The sequence below is a fragment of the Numenius arquata genome, chromosome 12 (genome assembly GCF_964106895.1).
Source record: "Numenius arquata chromosome 12, bNumArq3.hap1.1, whole genome shotgun sequence".
Taxonomy (NCBI): domain Eukaryota; kingdom Metazoa; phylum Chordata; class Aves; order Charadriiformes; family Scolopacidae; genus Numenius; species Numenius arquata.
In genome coordinates this window covers 30,431,262-30,452,984 of record NC_133587.1, presented here as the reverse complement: position 1 = coordinate 30,452,984, position 21,723 = coordinate 30,431,262, and the positions used below count along the sequence as shown (strand labels likewise).

The following is a 21,723-nucleotide window of genomic DNA, read 5'->3' as shown; positions in this document are numbered from 1 at the left end:
GAGCAGCCCGTCTCCATTCCTTCTTCCACCACCTACTTTGTCTGCGTCTTAATGCCCCGGGGAGGTCTGCCTGGAGTCATGGTGGCAGGAACCCAGCAGCTCCGGGGGGCTGAGGGCTGGGGTGGAGGCGAGGGCGGGGGGGGGACATGACACACCTCAGGTCTTGCCAGCTCTGGCTTTTGTGGCTCTACCTGGATGCTGCAACAGTGCCAGGGATCAAGGCCACTTCCAGACTGAGTGAAGCACATGAGATCCCTGTACCCTGCAGCCAGGAAAGGCAGAGCAAAGAACTCATCATAAATATAAAAAAAATTAAAAATAAAAGTAACTGTGAGGTGTGACTTTTTTTTTTTCTTTCCCTCCTAACAACAAAACCTTTGAGTGTTTGCGTATTGGTTACTAATAGGTGTGGTGGGGTTTCCTGGGGGTTTCCATGATGATTACATTTGAAAGCAAATGGCACCACTTCAAAAAGCGCCAGCAGCCCAATTCCAAATGGAGTTCCTGCTCCGCGCTCCTGACAGGAGCCTTGTTCTGACAGGCTGTCAGTGTGGGAACGATGGCCCAGCTGTCTGCCCGATAATATTGAAAAAAGCTAAAACTGCCTGTTAAAGAAATTGTCTAACAAAGAATGGTTTTTTTCACCAATTTTCTGCTGAAGGATTTGAAATTTGACAGGGCACCATGGGAGGTGCAGTGTAAAGTGGCTTTGAAAGTTGGTCATTAAGCAGAGCTGTCATTGCAAATTATATTTGTCCAGGGTGAGAAGTTCTAGCTCATTTGGTGCCCAGACAGGTCTAGGCCTTAAGCAAGTTGTTACAGTTCCCCCATGCTGCTAAATCGACCCTGAGCGCTAATTTTTCTCTCTCTGTGCAGTTGGAGTCACCTGGGAGCCCCTCTGGGCCAGAGCTGCCCATCGAGACTCTGTTGGATGAGCGGGAACGGAGGATTTCCCACTCCCTCTACGGCGGGATCGAGGGTCTCAGCGAGTCGCCCACGAGGAGCGCGGCGCTGAGTAGGATAATGGGTGAGTCACCAGCTCTGCTGGTCGGGGCGTGTTTTGATTCCTCTCTGTGATTCATCGAAGGGCGATTAATGTGTTATGTGGGAATCAGGGAACACGGAGGTTGCATTGACCAACTTAAAACATGCCTTAAAATCGTTCCATGCAAGCCTTCTGGATAGTTAAAGTGAGAAAGAAAGTAAAAAAAATGGAATTATAAAGTGAATTTTCTATCCCATGGTAGGTAATAGAACAAATAACAGGAGCATTTAACATGGTTTTTTAGTGTCTAATCCGGGACAATAAATTATTGGTTGGTTTAGTCTCCATGTTGAGTCTTCATTCGCATGAAAGTCAGTGACTCATGGAAATTTATAATAAATTTCAGCATTACTTCTCCTCTGTTTCAGTCATACAAAAGTACAAAAATAAATAAGGCAAACTAACATCCATTTATGCTTATTAGGGCATTTCATTAATTTGTTTGAATTTTTGCTTTTCAGGACACCAATTTTAAAACCTTGTAGGTAATTTTAAGCATCCCTTGTGTAGATTCTGTGCCATACCATCTGCATGGCCCCAGTGGATAATGAGGTTATTAGTGGCTGCTCTGCAGCAATTCAGCTTCCAATGTAGAGAGTTAGGTAATAAAGACTTGCCTTGCCACAAGAATGGTTGGATTTACTGAGTAAAGTGGGATTATTTTGAAAGGATTTTCAAATTTAAACACAAAAAGCAGCTTGATGAAAATAGCACCTGACAGAAGATGCGACAATTGCTCACTCGAGTTGCAAGTTTTAAACATAAGATGTGGCCATTAAATCTGGGAGGTTTTTTTAGTGTGCTTGACACACAGAGAATATATTAAAAGATGCTGCTATGAACTTGATATGAAGCAAGGCTGAACTTAATTCTTTAATTCCTTGAGATTAGTTTTCAGACTTAAAAAATGAAAGGCTTTTTTCCAGACAACAGTTTGTGTATGTATTTCACTCTGTTTTGGGGTTGTTTGTTTTTTTAAAAAACCTTTGTATTTTTCAGGTTGCTTTTTCTTTGCAGTAGTAGAATGACACTGTTAATAAACTCTCTGAAAATCAAGAAATTTGCTCTTTAAGATATTTTATCAGTTAAGTCTTTTGTCTCTTTTTTGTGCATTCCGGAAACAACAGTCAGAAACAAATCATATTCTCTTCTATTGCATTACATTTTGTGCAGCTCGGAAGAGAAGTTGTATTCCTGAGAATCAAGGAAGCATGAAATCTTTTCACCCAAAGTCATATGTTGTTAAAGAGAACAATTTAAAAAAATATTTGTTGACAAATCTAAGGAGTGATAAAATAATTTGAAGTGTTTAGCACTACTCTCCTATAGAAGGGACTAGTTCCTGTGGTGTCAAGGCTTTAGATAAAACATTTGCAAAGCACTACCTTCTGCTTTTTCCATCAGTGTTGCAGAGGATTTACACATAGAGCTCATATAAGCATTAACGAGTTATCGCTTAAACACCTTGTCCAGTGATGGGAGAAGAAACCCTGAGAGAGTCTGTGTGCGTGTGTCAGCAGCACAGTTTACTTCCACATCAAAGGAACACGGGACTTGCCATGACAAATCGAACTAGTGGTTCATCAGTTTGGTATCATTCCTTAAGCAGTAGCCAGTAACTGATGTTTCAACAACAAAAAAAAATAATCTTTCCAAAGCTCTTAGAATCCAGTGCTTTTGGATATGTAGCCATGGGGAAAAAAATCCATCCTGCATTTTGTAAGTGTTTTATAACTTGAAGTTGGTGTTTTGATTTCCTCTGAATCATCGTTTTTCTGTATTGTTTTCAGAAGCCAGGAACTATGTAGAAAATTGGTTGGCTGTGACTTAAATCCATTGATGCTTTAGTTGGAAGCACACAGAAAACCAAATTGTGCCTGAACCTCATAGTAAATGTCTATGTAAATAGTAAATGTGATCTAGTCCAGCGTAAGTGAAAACTGGTCTTGCCAGGACTGAATCATTCCCTTCAGCAATCACAGCAGCTTCACAGAGCTGTCATGTTTAAACTCAGTTTTTAGGTAGCAGTGCATTTTCTAATATGCTAATTTTTCTGATATAATCAGTATCACTAAGTTAAAACTGCAGTGTTTATAGTATTTTGTGATATTATTGCATGCCTGTTTTCTTGCAGTGCCATACAACAGAGATGTATTATTACCTGTTGGGAGAGATATGTACAGTTGCTTTTTTCAGAGTAGCTATTGTTTGTAAGACTCCATCATTTGTTATGCAGTGGAATTCCTGTCCTATTAGCATTGATAATGAGAAAAAAACCAGAACTTCTTTTATTTTCTTGAGAATGTATATGTGGTGTTATATGACTCTTCCAGAGTTTTCCTCTTTTCTTGAAAATTGGCATAAAAGCGAGGATTAGTCCTGAAAGCAATCTGGCTGAGAAGGACTGGAGGTCTGTCCCTCCCCATGCTGGTCCTGACCGTGAAAGGAAGCCAAAGGGAGTGCTTTATGTGGTGCTGATTTCCCTCCAGTGCTCTCCCCATTTTGAGAAGCCCTCTGACTTACAGGCTTTCTGAATCACCTGATGTCTTTTTATTTACCCTTCAATGGATTTAACTATGTAAACTTTTAGGGCTCGGTACCTTGTGGTGAGGAGGTCACAGTCTGATTTTATGCGCGAAGGAGTAGGTCTTTCTGCTTCTTTTGCTGTTGGATAAAATTGATGGATTTTGAGTTTTCTTCCTAAGTTAGACTATTCAAAAGTCTATCTCAAGGTCTGGAAAATGCCTGCTCTTTTCAGTCATTGGTTAAAGTTGGAACAAAACTTTTAAGAGAGTTTTGTTTCTTTTAAATACATCTAATGTAATTTTCAGGGAAGGTATTTAAGACAATTTTCCTACTCTCTCAATCCATAATTGACAGCAAGAACTGGTTTTCAGAGCCTTGCTGTGAGAGTGGGAATAAAATACCAATTTTAGAACATGATTTAAATTATGTAAAATAATGTTTGCTTACTGCAAAAAGGCTACATGAGTCTTTTAATGTTTCTGACGATTCTTATGTTGATCTACTTTTCTAGATGATTATTGCTATTATAGATTTCGTTCTGCTTTTTCACTTGATATTTCACTGAAAGTTTCTGATGGAGAGGAGATACCACTTTCTGTATTCAGGGAATGATATTTTTGTTTTTGAAAAGACGTTGTTTTATTTATACAAATTGGGTCTTCTCTTCTAAAATTTAGATTGTTATAATAAGCCCTTTTGTTTATTTATTTATTTATTTTTAATATTTTCAGGTTGCATGTTATTAGTACTTCAAAATAACCACTGTGTTTCCCTGGTTTGCTTGGCTCTATGATTAAAAATTCAAGTCTCTTCTTCTGATACACCATTCTTGTATATCATCCATTACGCTCCTGAGTTTTGCAATACGCAAATATATAGCTGCAGTCTATATAAATTATTCTGATTCAACAAACAGCTTAGTACAAAGTCCTCTTTCATCTCTTTCCTCTAGTTGCTGATATTTTGCTTATGAACACGGTGGGTTTTGTTGCTAACGGTGACTAAACAGAAGTTATTTATCAGGGGGTACACTGAATAACAATAGCTTGCACTGAATCTGCTTTTCATCCTGAACAATCCCCCAGAACTTCATAAAATTTGATAGTTCCTACACAACAGGAAATACTTTGTTCTCTACATAAATAATTGTGATCTTAAGGATAGAATCAGGAGGAAGCACTACTGAAAAAAAATTAGCTGGAGATGTAGCGTGTGTGTGTCAGTGAAATGAAAATAGCCCTTTACAAGCAGAATGCAGTTCCCCAGCCAGGAATCTCATCAGAACGTGGTCGTCTGTTACAATAGTCTTGACAGATCTGAGCACTCTCTTGAGATCTCTTGAGATCCTGGATATAGTGGAGACATTTTTGTCCTTAGATGTTCCCCACACATGTATTCCCAATCCCACCTCTATTTAGCTTGCAAAATGAGATTATGTGACTATCTATGGGAAATTTTGCCAAAACTCAGTATATTGCTGGGGACAAGTATGCTGTTAGTGAAAAATAGAATTTCTCCAGACCTTCATTTATTTAATTTCTCGTTGCACAAGTCGCTGTACCCCTCCTATAGGAAATCTCAGCACCATTATTATCATCATCAACACTATTTTCTTTTATTATTATTTCTCATGTTTATTACTTTGGTTAATACTTCATTATTCATCACAGAGTAGCTGTTGCTGATTTCTTGGTCAGGCAGGTTAGGAATCACTTGCCATGTCAGAGCAAGAATGGCCCTCTGCTTGTGGAAGAGTCTTGAAGTGTACCATTGGTCTGAATCCCACAATAACAAAATGCTCACGAGAGTCACTCACAAAAAAATACTTGGTTTTGAACATATTGTAAGGGTGTTCAACAGATTTCTTAGACCTTCCTTTAAAGAGAAAGCAATAGCAAAAGCACAAGAACCAAGCCAGATACAATAGCGTGACAATGCAGTGTAGGATGGGAGCCAACTTATTGTAGCAACCAGATTAACCAAACTTCAGGGATTTTCAAGATTTAAAAGGCCCTGGAGTAGTTGGGTTCTTAATGAATAAGCCTGTTGTTCACTTTTTATGTACTATGTATGCTCAGGGTTTTTTTGGAGCACCTTTTCTTGGTGGTCTAATTCAGGTCTGAACTATTTTCTGGTCTATTAGAGGTTTGAAGTGTTGCTGTTTGGCATATTTTTCCTTCTAATCTGAAAGTCCTCATAGACCTGGAGACCAGCTATTTGGTACTGGAGCTCTGAGACTTCTTTTGCTGCACAGGCAGATGGGAACCCTTCTTACCCCATAGTTTGGTATGGTCCTCAGGCTACGCTTGTGTAGATTGGTAACTTGTTCAAGAAATTTGAGCCTCATTGTCCTGAGATGAGACACACTTGAAAGGGAGAATGTTTTCCCTTCCTTATTACACGGTGCAAAATGCTACATATTATTACAGGTTACCTTGCTGAAGTTGAATTAATGTATGCAAAACTGGACTTGAAGTGTATTCAGAGTCTAGATTTTATAGCACTTTTCTAGCCCAAGGGAAAATTATTTTCTTGGAGAGGTTTGTAAACAGCTCGAGCAACATCTTAGATTTGTAGATCAGTCAAATACACTGATGATTAGTAGGTTTGAAGTTCCTTTGATGTTTCCTTCTAATGTTTCTCACAACACTTCCAGGGTTGCTTTCTCCAAGGGTATTTTCTGTCCACTTCAGCTGAGCTCTCTACAAAGGACGTATTGAGTCTGTTGCTGAGGTCTGTCTAACCATCTGCTGGAGGTGAAGCCTTTCACCTGTTTTTAGCTTCATCTGCAGTGAAAAGAGTAGACATGTCAGATGGGCTTTCTCCTTAATTCCAAAGCAACTATTAAAATGTCAGTCTTCACCCTTGTCAGATATAAAGAAGGGTAGTGAAAAGTTAAAAATGTTACTGAATTACTGTAGCCTCTCAAATGGGAAGTTCAATCTGCCGAATGCCATAAGGTTATACCTTTTCACAATCAATTCTTTGGAGATGTTATTAACTGCAGAGTTAACAGTCTTGTAGGCATTATGTTTGGAAAGAAGTACATTACCAGGCTAAACATTAGCCTGTCCATCAAAGAAGCTATTGCTGGGCAAAGAATCAGCTGTTATGCAAACTGAACACATTCATTTCAGTTTGACAGTGATGAGATGTTCACTGTGCAGTACCTTTTACTTTCAGCCACTTCTTCAGCCTTCTTCAATGATCTCTCTAGAAGTCAGTTTTCCCCCCTTTGGAAACCTATACAAAATGTATTATCTTGCACAGCGGTGATTTTAGCTAGCTCTTAATGCATAAGGTTTTATTTGTTTCTTTGTTTTTTGATAATTGCATGCAAAGATAGTGATGGTAACTGAAACCTTTCCAGAAAAGAGGAAAAAATTATTTCCCCTAATTCTACACAGTTTTTCCATATTTATAGGAAAAATAAAGTGTGAAAATATTTGATATGTCCATAGAAGCAGTTCATGTTATGAAAATATAAGTTTTGCTGTATATTATTACTGCAGTGCATTCTTGTTTTAGAATAATTTACAGTTTAGATTAACAGTTGATTAAGCTAGTGCTTTTCTTCTCACAAGATGGGACAATTTTACTAATTGTTTTAGTAAAATAATACATTTCCAGGAATAAGAGTCATGTAATGTCATGATCATTCATTAGAAATAATGTTGCGTGTAGTGAGAGTTAGGACCAAACATTTTAAATGATAGATCTTTTTAAGTCAAGCATCAATATATGGGAGAAAAAGTACTTTTAACGATATTATATCACACAAAAAATCATATGTCGCTAATATGGAAGAATCACACTTAATAATTAGCCTTTGGCTCAGATAACTAAACAATTTTCATCCAGATTTGCAAATCTTTTATTTTCCTTAGAACAAGTTTTAGCTTAGTGTTTCTAGATACTGAAATAACCTCTGTTTCTTCCAAGTTAAAATTTTAAATGGTGATCGTTCTATATATCTACTGTCATCCAAATAATATTATATGGCCTTCATCTCCCAGCTCTGTATCTCATGCATGTATCCTGAAAAACATATTTATTCAGTTTAAACCATAGTTGTGTAAAAAGCATTGCAATGAAAATATTCCTTCTGATGTTCTTTTTAGCTTTTTTAGTCTGTTTTGGTGGCATAAAGCTTTCTATAGGTTTAAAAGTTGCTTCTGGTTTTTATACAGCAGTTTGAAAATTGTTATGCAATCTTATACATTGAAATGATTACTGGAAAATATAATTATGTGTATATGTTTATCCCTATAAAAGCAGCAGTGGTACTGGGTTTATAATATTTATATGCACTTTAAAACTGGTTTTTACTTAGAAATGGCATTTTACTAGTTTGTAAAAATCCTCCAAATACCATTTTTTAACTGCTACTCTCACAAATTAACCCAATGAGGTATGCTACTGAACAAAGAATAATGTTGAGTCTTAAATATGTCTCTTTCATGTATGTGATGGCTCTAGTTTAAGCATTTAAACAAGAGTGTTAAAACTTATTTGAATTTGGTGGTAATAGAAGCAGGTAATTTTTCCCAAATTTTGCATGTGCGCCTCTGGATTATTTTTTAAAGGAGAGAATGAAAATTTGGAATTTTTTGGTTTTATCCATGAGTTCTCATCACCATTCACAATTCTTACCTTTGTGGAGGCATCATTTGAGGGTTCCAAGTTCCCAGTAGCAGTCAAACAAGTTTCAAATTTCATGAGGCCAAGACTGATCAAGACAAGTGGTGAGCTCTGTTAGTCTCTGTCGAACTCTTTTCATTTCTACCAAACAATTTGATGCAAGAGAAGATGCTGTTTTCTGGTGCCCAGTGACAGGACCTGAGACAACGGGCACAAACTGAAACACAGGAGGTTCCCTCCGAGCATCAGAAACACTTCTTCACTGTGAGGGTGACGGAACACTGGCACATACTGTCCAGGGAGGTGGTGGAGTAGAAATATTCAAAATCCATTTGGTCAGGGTCCTGGACAGCTGGCTCAGGTGTCCCTGCTTGAGTTGGGGCCCTTGAACCAGACAAGAGATCCTTCCAACCTCAACCTGTCTGTGATTCTGTGATCTTCTTGTAGTAGGCCCCAGAAACAACTGGTGTGTATTACTTTTCAGACCTCTGTATAGGAAGATGCATATAAAGTGAGACATAGTTAATTTTATTATCTGCGTTGTGTCACTCTTCTCAGTAGCATTGCAGTTTGACATGACTTTTTATCAGCTGTGATTGTATATTATTCAAGGCACTCCCTGCCATTACTTAGTTTTGGGTTTTTTTACCCTTTTTATTGTTCAGGTAAATATCAGCTGTCTCCAACAGTGAACATGCCCCAAGATGACACTGTCATTATTGAAGATGATCGGCTGTCGGTACTCCCTCCTCATCTCTCTGACCAGTCGTCATCCAGTTCCCATGATGATGTTGGGTTTGGCACTGTTGATGCTGGTGGATGGGCTAAAGCTGCAATTAATGAGTCAACAGACTGGTAAGAGCGTGATTTAGTGGAAGAAAAAAAAGAGATGACTGCAGTTACATCTTTTTAGTTTAATTTTTGGCTACTGCTAATATTAATCTTTTTTTAAAAAATCACATTTAGGTTTCACTATTTTCAAACTGCTAATTGTCCCTGTTTCAGGAAAGACGTCTGTATGGATAATTTGTTAGACTTTCTACTTCTTGTTGCTGTTTTGGTCTCTGTCAAAGCACATTTGTGGAAATGTTACTAATTGTTATTAAGACCAAATCAGTATATAGCTGTGTTAACTTGATGATTTAATGTTAATTTAGTTTCCAACTGAGCTAGCTTTTGTAAAAAAAACTTCACAAAATTTAAAGACTTGATTTTATGAAGGATGCAAGAATAATTCCAATTGGAAATTTTAATTTAAAAAGATCACTGTAAATATTTCTAAGTCTATAAACCAAAGATTTTATTTTTATATTCCAGTATATATCTAGGAGCTGTTCGATACTTCTGTATACTTTCTTTATTTTCCTATACAGTAATTTTAAAATCTGCTTAGAGGTCAAGGCAGCTCTTTGTTTTGCCCTAGTGTTAATACTTGCACAACAACAACTAGTTAAGATTTCTTTATTATGCATGAAGAAATACCCAGGACCAGGGAAGTGATCGTCCCCCTGTACTCAGCACTGGTGAGGCTGCACCTCGAACATTGTGTTCAGTTTTGGGCCCCTCACTACCAGACAGACGTTGAGGTGCTGGAGCATGTCCAGAGAAGGGTAAGGAAGCTGGTGAAGGTCTGGAGAACAAGTCTTATGAAGAGAGGCTGAGGGAACTGGGGTTGTTCAGCCTGGAGAGAAGGAGGCTGAGGGGAGACCTTATCATTCTCTACAACTACCTCAAAGGAGGTTGTAGCGAGATAGGGGTCAGTCTCTTCTCCCAAGTAACAGGCAATAAGGACGAGAGGAAATGGCCTCAAGTTGCACAAGGGGATGTTTAGATTGGATATAAGGAAAAATTTCTTCACCAAAAGGGTTGTCAAACATTGGAACAGGCTGCCCAGGGAAGTGGTGGAGTCACTGTCCCTGGAGGTTTTTAAAAGACAGATAGTCATGGTGCTGAGGGACATGGTTTAGTGATACCTTGGCAGTGTCAGGTTTATGGTTGGACTGGATGATCTTAAAGGTCTCTTCCAAACAAAACATTCTATGATTCTGTGATTAAATGATTTGTAACTATCATGCAAAGGCAATGTACTGTAATAGTTCCACATTTAAAAATGTGGAAAGCAACTTTAGTTTATATGTTTAATCTATAGTAAAAATAATTTCTGTGGATCTTAGGTTGACTAGTTACTTTTATACATTTTAATATACAAGTCTTAATGATAAATGCTTTGAGCTCCGTTATTCACTTGCTTAGGTTCCTGGCAAAGAAATACTGTTTATTGCTTAGTTAGTACAATTAATACAGATCTAAGATTTAATTTACAAGTCCTGTAATTATCTATAGTAATAGCAAAATAAAAGCCCACCCCTGTACACTGCCACTTCTTGAAGCTAGATAATTACCACAAATAGTGTGAAGTATATGAATTTTCTTATTTTTCTTGTCTCTTGAGCCTGTTATGAATGTGTCAGCAATATCTTAATAAAACAGCAATAGCACCTGCCAGCTGATATGCACCTGTCAGCTTCTTCTTTGCTTTGTATTAGTTTATTTCACCTTATGTCCAGGAATTGAGTTCCGTATTTTAAGCACTGTTTTAATAATTGTATAAAAAGGTAATTTTTATGATCCTCATTTGCATTTTTTAAAATGTTGCAGCTCTTCTCTTGGACAAGTCATACCTGTAATTTGGGCCCTTAAAAAGTCCATCTATCTTTTGTAAAAGCTTTTAAAGCTGAGAATCTGAGACGTTTAAATAGAATAGTACTCAAGGCTGCACATAATAGCTTATTGCTGAGGGAATTTTTTTAGCCGAATATGAGCAAAAACCTACAGTATAAAGTAAGAGCCCATTGAAACCTGCAGATGCTTTTACATTTACTTCTGCAACTTATCTTGCTATTCATATACTTCTTTGAAAATGAAAGTAACAGTAAAGAAAATAGGGATTAGATATTGTGGAATTGATCACGCTCCAAACCTTTAAACGTGTGTCTTTATGAGAAAATGTAAAGGTCTTCAGATACAATTGCACTTAAAAGAGTAGATCAGTGCAGCGCTTTCTTAGATAATGTATTCTATTTGTAAAAAAGTAAATAGCAGTAGAATTAGATTGTTGCATTAATTTCCTGCTGCTAATGGATGAAGGAAGACTTGTAAAACGAAGGTGCATTGTATGATTTGGCTGGAAGGCACAAAGGGTAAAACTAAGAATATGGATGAAGGGTTATCCAAACAAGAATGGCAGCTGTTCTGAATCACAGAAGAAAATGTAAGCTTTTCCAGCCTCACAATATCTCCCTAATCCTTGATGAAAATGTTATGAAAACAAAGGGGCAATAAGACAGGATTAATAAGTGGAATTTTAATAACATTGAGGGTCAGAAGACGGTTACATTCTTTTAAGGATCAGCTGTCATTCCAGAAATCTTATTTGTTAAGTATGCTAGAATATAGTAAATTGCATTTGGCATTGCTTAATGACTTGCACTAAATTCACCTTCTGTCTTTTATTAGTGTAGTTGGAAAATATTAAAATGAGGCATTTTTAGGGGCATTAGTTCCTCCTATGTGCTCACTGGCTTTTCCAGTTATGGATCTTCATGGGTGCTTTTGAATACTTTTAGGCAATTTGCATGTATTCAAACTCCTGTGATCTGCACCTTCCTTAATTACTAAAACACACATGTGACATTAATATAAATAAACCAGGACATGAAAATTGATCACTCTTTATAGGGATCAGATATTTGTACTGTAGAAAGGTATGAGATGTCATGATGTCAGAGAGCAAGTAATTTTTGGTGCGAAGTAGCGCCTTTAGTATGCAGGACACTATGCAAACATGGGGTAATAATCCTCCTAATCGGTGTGTGTGGAAGGTAGGTGTGATAAGGGCAGATAAGGGAAGCAGAGAGAAAGCCCCTAAAGGCAGTATCAGTGGAAACGCTGGGATCCGATCTCCAGAATTCCCAGTTGCTGACGCCATGTCCAGACCCCACTGCTCTCTCCGGGACCTGTGGTGCCCTTTATCAGGTTTTACTTAACTTGGAGTTTTAGTCTGTTCTTAGGAATTCAAGTTTAATATATATGTGCACACTGTATTTACATGAAAATGATATTCAGCTTTATTGAAAGATTTATATATGCAAATCAAAGCAAGCTCAGATGAAAAAAGGAGCATATAGCCAAAACAAATAGTTTTAGAAATTCACCCTTTTTGAAGAAAGTGTCACAGGATACATTTTGTTCGGCAAGATGAAGCCGGTCATCTTTAACTAACATTAGCTGTGTTAACAGATGTTGCGAGAGAAAATTCTCACTTAGTAAAACCACATTTTTCTGGCCTGTAGAGGCAGGGCTGACTAGCAGTGAGCCAGAAACTCCTGTGTGGCCTTGGGAAAGTCATTTATGATCTGATTATGAAAGGCGTTGAAACCCTGTAAGTTCAGTTGAGTCACTCGGAGGACGTTTTCAGACTTACGTGGTTCTTATTCAGCTACATGCTGTAAATTTACAGCTGTAAATGCTAGAAGTGTATATTGACCTTGTCTGTTTTATCTTTCTATCATGTGGAGATAATTTTTTTTCCCTATTTTGTGGGAGTGAATGTGAGGACTAAACAGTTATTTTTGAGTTCAGGCTCTGATTCATCAGAGCTTTTAAGCATATGCTTCAAAAAGTTGCCGAATTGTGCAGACATCTCTGAAATAGTTGAGTAATTAAATGTAAAACTTTATGAGCCTCAGCCAGAAACATTAAAGCCAAAAGGCACTTGACATTGACTTTATTCATAGAAGCTCTGATCCTGCTCTCACTTAAGTACTATATGCTTGTCACGTGCACATATCTTCTTATTTGTAAATCTGCCACTACTAGACTGAATTTCTTCTAGGCTACCTGGTAGTGTGGACAGAGATTTTCATCCTTTATTGTACTTGATTTCCTTACCTCTTTTCACTATTGTGCCTAATACTCAGGTGTTTCTCGATCAAAGATGCTTCTGTAAATTATAGTACATGGCATACATAAACATGTTCACCTTACATAATTTAAAAGTATAAGTTTGTTTCTGCAGAAATTCACTACTTGCCTGTTTCTCACTATGTATGAGATGTGTATTATACCTACCCCTTAAAATAGAAAATAATTCTTTTGAAACATGTTACTGAACAGTAGCATGTATGTATACAATATTTTGAATGGCATTTAGTCTCTTTGGAGATCTCAGACAAAATATTTAGCTTTTTTATCTTGAAGTACAATAACAATCAAAGGGGGGGTTTTGAGGGATCTTTTTCCTATTGGGTAGATAACAATGGTGCAAAATAATAGGTTTTTCAGTATTTTGTACTTTTGACTTCTTTTTTTTGCCTGCTGAAGTGGAAATCTAAATTCTTTGCCTTCTGGCTCTTTTTAATGCTCTCCCTTTGCCAGGAGTAGGAATATCTTTGTGCAAATTTCCTTTCATACTGTTTATTAGCAGTAAGCGATCTTGCGATTTTTTGGTTGTTTTATAATTGTTTTTAACATGCATTGTGGCCATTGTGACACATTGCAAGCCTAGAGTTTAGCTTGCACACCAAATTTTGCCCACATTCCTGCAGTCATGATTCTACCAACATTTGACCAATGTGAATAAATCTGTCTTCAGCATCCTTCTGCTGAAGCGTGGTGAAACGGCGCTCACAGCTCACTGAAGACCTGACTCTCAGGCGAGGTCATGCGAGAAACCCACAGAAGATACCGAAACCGAGCCCCCCGGTTCCCATTTAGTGGTGGAACCACTGTGGCAAATACTTGCTCTGTAGGGAAGTAATGAGTAAAAATGAGTAATGAGTTTGTCTGACATAGCCAGGTTAAAACCAGGAGACACTGTGAAAAATTTGCAAGCCGTTTCATAAGTGGAAAGAAATTTTGATGTAAGGTCTTTAAAGTTTTTTAAAGGTGTGTGGGCTTCAGACAGGACAGACTCTATTTATGCTTTATTAAAAACATTTTGGGATGAAGAAAAATCTGATGATTTGCTATTAACAGAATATATTTGTTTCTTATGAAGAAAACAGAACTGTTTTATTCTCCCTGAAGTTATTGCTGTGTTGGGGCTGTGCATTCTGATAGTATATGTATAGTACACCAAATATATTCTTTCATTAAAATTCATAAGTGAAATTCTTGATACTTTTTAACTGGAATTGCTCAATGCAGTAAAACAAATCCATTGTGTGTGTAACTGACTACTTGCAGTGGTTTATTTTAAAATGTGTACTTTATTGCTGGTAGAAGTCACGTGCTAAATAAATGCTTTTCTCTGCAGAGTGAAAGGTTGCGTGATCTTGATAAATGTTCGCATGATTTTCTTCCCTTCCTACAGCACTCTTAGCCCAGATGTTGATCCAGTGCTTGCCTTCCAGCGAGAGGGTTTTGGACGCCAGAGCATGTCAGAAAAGCGTACAAAGCAATTTTCAGATGCCAGTCAGTTGGAGTTTGTTAAAACACGAAAATCCAAAAGCATGGATCTAGGTAGTGAGTGATATTTTTTCAATTATTTTATTTGAACCTGATTTTCATGTTGTAAGTATATAGATTTTGTAATTCCAAACACATCGTTTATGTGCAGTAGTACTGCACGTAATGTCTGCTGGTGGGAAGTAAAGTATTCTTAATGGGAATGGCCAAGTGGCCTGTGTATTGTTTGTACCACTTGTAAATGTCCATACATTTAAATATTGTAGCCCTCTGGATATATAATTATACATAAACATAAAAGGTACTTATTAAAACAGAGGTGAAAAGTGCATTTACCAATCCGCATAGAATAACTGCATAAAACTATACCACACTGTGGTTCTGGGTAGACAGGATTATTCTCAGTTCATGATTATAATGCAATTAGCCATAAAGATCCTTTGTAGTCTCTCATTTTGTAGATGGATTTTGATTAAGATATTAAAGATGCAAGTATTTTTTTGAAGAGTTCATTCAGAATCAGAAAATGGGGCTAGTCTGACATCTGGTTGAGACCCAAGTTTTAATATTTATATCAGAAGCCGTATAAAGTAGTAGCAGCTAAGACAGACATTCTACTATAATAATTCTAACTGGTAAAACAACTGAGAATAAGTAATTCCTAACAAGCCCATCTATTTTTCTGCCATTGAATTTAGATTCTGAAGTGCAGAATCTAGTAACCTTAAACAGTAAGTTTTGGTTGTTTAAACACACAAAATTCCCTATCCAGAATAATAAAATATAATACAATTTGCTTCTTTATAATAATTGTGAATCTTAACTACAATCCCTGATTCACCAGTTTCCTCAGGGGACAGAGGTTGGTGGTATTGACTTGTCTTGACTAGTCGTGATGTGCTAACGTGTAAATAACATATTGTACCTGCCTGTGATGTGAACATGACTGACATTGCATGAAGGTTACTAGTTTGCTGCCATTTCTACCCAGAATGTTTGCTTACTGTTGCAGTTTATTTGCATGAAGTATGACATTGCTAAGGTCCCCTAACTTGAAAAACAATATGCGAAACAGAAGGAATGTTGGATGCATGTGGGGCATGGGCACTAACTGGGCTAACCGTTATACATTTACCTTTTAACAGTAGCTGACGAGACTAAGCTCAGTACAATGGATGACCAGAAAACAGGTAAGAATTGACAGTAAGGCTGTTGCTATAGAAACCTTGGTCAAAGCAGCTTACCACAATTACAGAACTGCCAGTCAAATTGCATGAAAACATGAATATTCCAGTACTTGCATGGCTGCTTTCTATTGTTGTGAATAATCAAGTCGTACAGAAAAAGAAAATCCTCTATGGAGAGAAGTATCTAGGGTAGGATATTCAAGCAGGTCATACCTGTGACTGTGGGTAGACACCTGTTTCTACACTTTGAACTCATAAATATTCACAGTTGTTTGGATTTTTTTGTCCTTTAAAAAAAATCTTGGAAAATCTCCTCCTAGCTTCAACCTCTAATGTACAGAGATGATGTAGAAGAGTCGAATGTTTGGCAATTACAGTGCTAACACAGCGCTTGAAAATAATTATTTTAATTAGAAAACTGCTACCTTTGCCTTAAGTGGTCATCAGATACGTGTTGTGAGTTAGTTGAAGATTATTAGCACAAGTTGATTTGCCTTTGGAGCTCAAACCCGAGCATTGTAACAGAACAAAAGAATATGTAAATAGAATCTTTTCCACATACCATCAGTTGTAACATTTCACACAATGGTAATGAGAAATAGCTTTCAAAGCATATTTTTTATTAGTAGTTAAAATAATGCACCAGCTGCAATTATGAACCTTTATGATTTATTAATATAAGATAGCTTTTGACCTTTGGAATGCTATTTTAATTAGGATGGATCCAGAGGACACCATAACATTACTTAGCTTTAATTAGGAACAATTCACCTTTTTAACCGGAAAATATTATTTATTTTAGCATGATTTGGGGAGTAGGGCATTCCGTGCAGAATTTACAATTAATAATTCACAACCGCATCTCTGTTTAACCACACTTTACAACATGAGTATGAATACTGAAAAGCTGTAAGTAATCAAGTGATAAAATTATAATTTTTATTTAAACAGATAAAACTTCTAGCTCTTAAAATGTTGCAGAATATGGCCACAGACTTGCAGCTTTACAAATTGAGAATGAGTACACAAAATTAAGATGTATGAATGTTTTGAAGGATTAAAGCCATCAGAGTGTGAATGTATGAATTGTGTTAATGGTTGTGGTAAGAATCAGTGCTTAGGAACTACTTCTACCCCTGAGCATTATTCACATAAAAAGGAGTTACAGATCAAACTCAAAATTATTGTAAATTATTTTTCATTTTCTTATTAGCCTGCCTATTTGAATGGGATGTGATTAGAATGGTGTAAAACCTGTGTGTTTTAGTAAAATATGATGCTTAGGTTTAAAAGTACATAGTGGTTTTGGTGATATTAATAGAGGGTTGTATTAACCAGAGTGTAGTTTTTCGCTCTGTATAACACCTGGTTTAAATTCCAAAAAAGAGACAAGTCGGATAATTTGGGTGAAAGAGCACGACCGTAACCATCTGGACTAAGCAGTTACATATTTTGTGTGCACCAAAATATGCACTTCCAGCCACTAAGCTTAGTGGCTGGAAAAAAAGGAAAAACACCTTTTATTGTGTTTTTATTTTATTTATCTAGTGTGCTTTTAACCAGGTTTTGTATATGAACACTGGATTTCTCCCATTACTGAAGATGGATGTGGTTGCTAAACAAACCACTTACTGTAGTTTGGCTTAAAAATCATCTGGTTCTGAGAAAAAAAATGCTTCAAATGTGTGGTGAACTATGTTTTAATGAACTCTAGAAGCCAGAAAACTTCAGCATATATTTACTTTAGAAAAAATAAAAACAAACTCTACAGTCAAAGTTGTACTTAATAGTATTGGCTGAAAAGGAGAGTGTAGAACTCACCAGTCCTAGTTGCTATAATAGATTTTTAATTATTTTTCTTTCTATAGTTCACTTGAAGTGCCTAATCCTTGCAGTGTTTACAGTTCATCCTAGAGGTTAGAAGTATATTCAGTAGCAATTGAGCATGGCTCATTTATTGAGTCCCAGGCATACTATAGTTCCAGCTGGTTATTTTTCCACATACGCATTGTGAAAATGAAAAAGAAAAAAAAAATCACAGAAAATTTATTTAAATTGTTTATTTGCTTATTTTTGCACAATGCTTTCTAAATAAAATGTTTGATTAAGTGGAACCAAAACTAAACTATTTTTGATGCAGTTGCTTGCTCTATTCCTCCCCTCTCCTCCCCAGTCAAAATGTCACACATTTTTTTTTGTACGAATTGAACTAGAAATAGAAGAATTTATCAAATCTAATGAAGTAGATGTTAGTAAATAAATAGGCTCACAGCTAATGTCCTTTAAGAAAATGTTTAGAAAGTAGACTTTGTACCTTTGCAAAGCTGCTTAAATCAAATAGAGGGAAGGTTTTGACAGAAGCGGTTGGTAGCGTTTAACCTGAGAGTTAATAAAAGTAATGTTTCAGAAAGAAACAAAATCATCATTTAAAAGAAAGTGCTGATGAAAAATTTACTTTGTAGCCTTTAAAAGTAGTCAATGAAGGAAGTACCGAAGGAAACATGCTATATCCTCTGACACCCTGCTTTTTGCCTTTGCAAATCGCCCAAGCGGCTTTGGGGCGCTGCATAAACACTTAAGGTGCGAGAAGCGGGAGCGTAATGAGTTATAAACCAGCCTCAGCACGAGGGAGAAACAAAGGGCTCGGAGCAGGGGGCAGCAAAGGTGTGACCTGTGTGTGTGACCTGTCTCGCTGGATCTGTCTGTGCTGTGAAGTTATGGTGGGGGCTGTCAGTGCCGGGTGAGAGCAGACGCGCACAACGCCGGCACGGTCCTGCATGAGCAGAGGGTGGTTGCATGGCCTGCAGGGCAAGGCTTGGCCGATGTCCCCAAGGGCTGGCCAGCTGGGGACACAGGCAGCGGTGACGCGCGCGTGTGGTGGGCAGGGGCTGAGCTTGGCAGGGTGGTGTGAGTGCCCTACAGAACCCTTGAGAGATGGATGGGGGTGTGTGGCGTGTGGAGCCGAGCCGTACGGCTGAGCGGGGTGGCAGTCGCGGGAGGAGGATGGCTGTGGTACTGAGGGATGGATCTACCTCAAAGGATATTTGCTAAAAAAAATTGTTGGGAAGGAAAATTTTGATAAACGTCAAATTTTAAAAACGATAAAAGAACCCCTTTCATCCCTCAGTCATATAAAGATGCTTTAGGTGGATGTGTCTTTTTCTCTTCCTTTTTTCTACTTTAAATTCTGGTGTCAAAACTGAAGTAGAACTCGTTCTGAGCAGATAACATTTCTGATGATTACCACCAGCGCTGTAAAGGCTGGAAGAAAATGCTGACATTTTTGTATTTAGAAAACAAGGTTTTGATGTGACTCATAAATTTTAAACAGAATCCATTTTAAAGAAAGTTTGCTGTTTCTCACTGGCTTATGGGTAAACAACTTACTTTCTGGCTGGTGAATTCTAGTAATAAATTCTGAACTCACTCAATTTACAGGGAGGCTTAACTATATATTTTGGAAATAGTAGACTTGCTATGAAGTGGCCATAGAAGATAGTGAAGGTATTAAAATATACATAGCTTTATGATCACGGTGCTTAAATTGCTTGCAAAAGGACATTTCCCTCTTTCAAAATTCTGCAACCTGTCCACACTTGTGTTCATGGCCACCCAAGTTCAATAAATATTCCTATCATTTCTGTAATCCATTATTAGTTTTACGGTACTCAAGGAACATTGGGTCATATCCCATCTAGCTTTTCCTTTGGGAAAGCACAACCTACATAAATACAGTTCTCACAAAGTTCTGTACTGGGTGGCTGAAAATGGAATTTTTTTAATGTCCTTTATGAACATAAATGGGTACATAAATGCCTTCTTTATAATCACTGTTTACAAAAAGAGCCACTCAGTAATTAGGAAAAGATATAGGAGTATTTCATTTAGAAGATTGCAAAGCAGAATCTGAAATAAGGAAGTTTACAGTAAGTTACCATGTAAGAGGATACCCTTTCCTTTTGTATATGGAATTGAATCTGTCAAACAGTTGGTTTATATATGATTGTCCTGTTTCCTCTTTTTTCCTTCAAAATGTTGCATTCATTTTTCCTGTCACATGGACTGTTTTTAACAAGATATAATCTCAAAAATTAAAAAACAAAATAAAAAGTAATTTCTTGTGTACTGCAAGAAGTAGTGGAGTAGCAGATTTTGGCATATGCTAGAAAGTGGACAGCTTTATAGGGCACTGTCTAAATTGGATTTCTTTTAGTTGGTAAAGAAAGTGTTATGTAAAAATACTTGCCTTAGACTTCAGCCCACGTTCAGAAGTTTGGTGAACCAGGGCTGCTGTCTGTTTGCACAGCTGGGAAGCCATCAACCCCCCTTGTCCCAGCTGGATCTTCTAATTCACCCCAGCAGCTGCGCTGTGGCCCCAACCGTCCTCATGACCCTCAGCCCTCCAACAAGTACAGGCTCTGAGTGAGGGTGGCTTCTTCTAGGAGATGTGAGTTCACCAAGATAAAATTTCTCACGTGTTGGAGGGGATTTCTTTCTGCCCAAGGGTCCAAACAGCAGGACTCCCGACCACTGGGGGAACCACACCGCAGTGGAACTGGGGGAACACACACTCTTCCACAGTGTAGACCTGTGGAAGAGGATACATTTCTTTTTCATTCTATTTACAAGTTCATCTCATCTGTAGGGCAGCTGAAAGGGAATAGTTTGACAGCTGTTTGAATTTATTTCATCTGAAGGATTTCAGCTTAACTTAATTGCTCAGACTTTTAATAGCTGAGTGGAAAATGAAAGCTTTTCTGCCTTGCTCCATCTCATACCAAGTTAGCAAACAAGAAGACTTGCCATGATGCTATTCTGGATCCCTTCTGTAGGTCCAGCAACCCTCTTCCTCCCCACCCAATTCTGAATAGTACAAGAAACTGGTTTTAGTAGTGTAGTAGCAGTTTTCTCAATGTAAGGTAACTTCACATACCTTTCTTAAAGAACAGTGACAGATACTCTCTTCTCCCTCCTAATATCTGCCAGAATAGGGATCAACTCCAGAGCTTTGTATTATTCTGAGATAAATACTTTAAAAAGATAATTTTCCTTTATTGCATTATTCACACCAGACCTTGCTTACAAATGTATTGCTCATTGGTTGGTATTCCTGAGGGTTCAGTTCTTGGCTCTGTCTCTCAGTGCTGGCTGGCTTTGAAATTTATCTTTCTGTGCCTCTCTCAGATGAGGATAGTGATACCAACGGAGTAAAAACCCACCACCTGGGACTGCTGTGGTGCCACAACACCCTTCTCTGTTCTGCTCCCTTTGGGTAGAGAAAAAGTGGGTTTCCATATTCTGGGCAAGGGCTTTGGATCATAACTTCAAGGAAATGTAGCGATGATGATGATGTCCTACCTCATCTTTCTCTGCAGCTAAAAATCCTATGGAAAATCTGGCCAAGACTATACTGCACTTTTGAATAAAATAACTTCAACTAAATGCAGTGGGTTTTTTTTGCCCCTGAAAGATCTCTCCCAGTTTTAACAATAATATGAGATCTAATTGTGAAATTTTCAGCTGATTTACTGTGTGTGTCTGAAAACAGAGGCTAGACATTTAGTCCACAAACCTGAGAAGAAAAGTCTGGGTGGGGAAAGGCTTTTGCAGAATGCTGTCTGGGGTTTTCTTGGCACACCTCCGGCCATGCTAAGAGCTGCCCTCAGCCCCAGCTGTAGTGCTGCCCAAACGTCAACCCGGTGGCTGCCAGCAATGCCTGTCCTTTCCAGCTGGATAACTGGTATTGCCTGACTAATTGGGTCTTTTCCACATATATTTTTAAGAAACTTACACAAAATCCCAGAAAGTCAACTGATATTTCTCAGAAGCGTTTCATTATGAAATTGTTAGCAATTC

The 21,723-nt window shown here is 37.6% G+C and overlaps 1 protein-coding gene across 10 annotated transcripts in view; it reads left to right on the top strand.

Annotated features, from left to right (window-relative positions):
* The window catches only part of PARD3 (par-3 family cell polarity regulator), a 458,715-nt gene that overhangs the window by 287,781 nt on the left and 149,211 nt on the right, over positions 1-21,723 (top strand). For 3 of the 10 annotated variants that reach the window (XM_074156981.1, XM_074156980.1, XM_074156979.1), the window contains 4 exons: positions 877-1,027; positions 8,878-9,067; positions 14,586-14,647; positions 15,826-15,870. In XM_074156981.1, the coding sequence (XP_074013082.1) occupies positions 877-1,027; positions 8,878-9,067; positions 14,586-14,647; positions 15,826-15,870 (448 nt within the window). Of the gene's footprint in view, positions 1-876; positions 1,032-3,929; positions 3,935-8,877; positions 9,068-14,585; positions 14,738-15,825; positions 15,871-21,723 lie in introns of all 10 variants that reach the window. The other 7 variants (XM_074156978.1, XM_074156972.1, XM_074156975.1 and 4 more) reach the window with 4 other exon arrangements.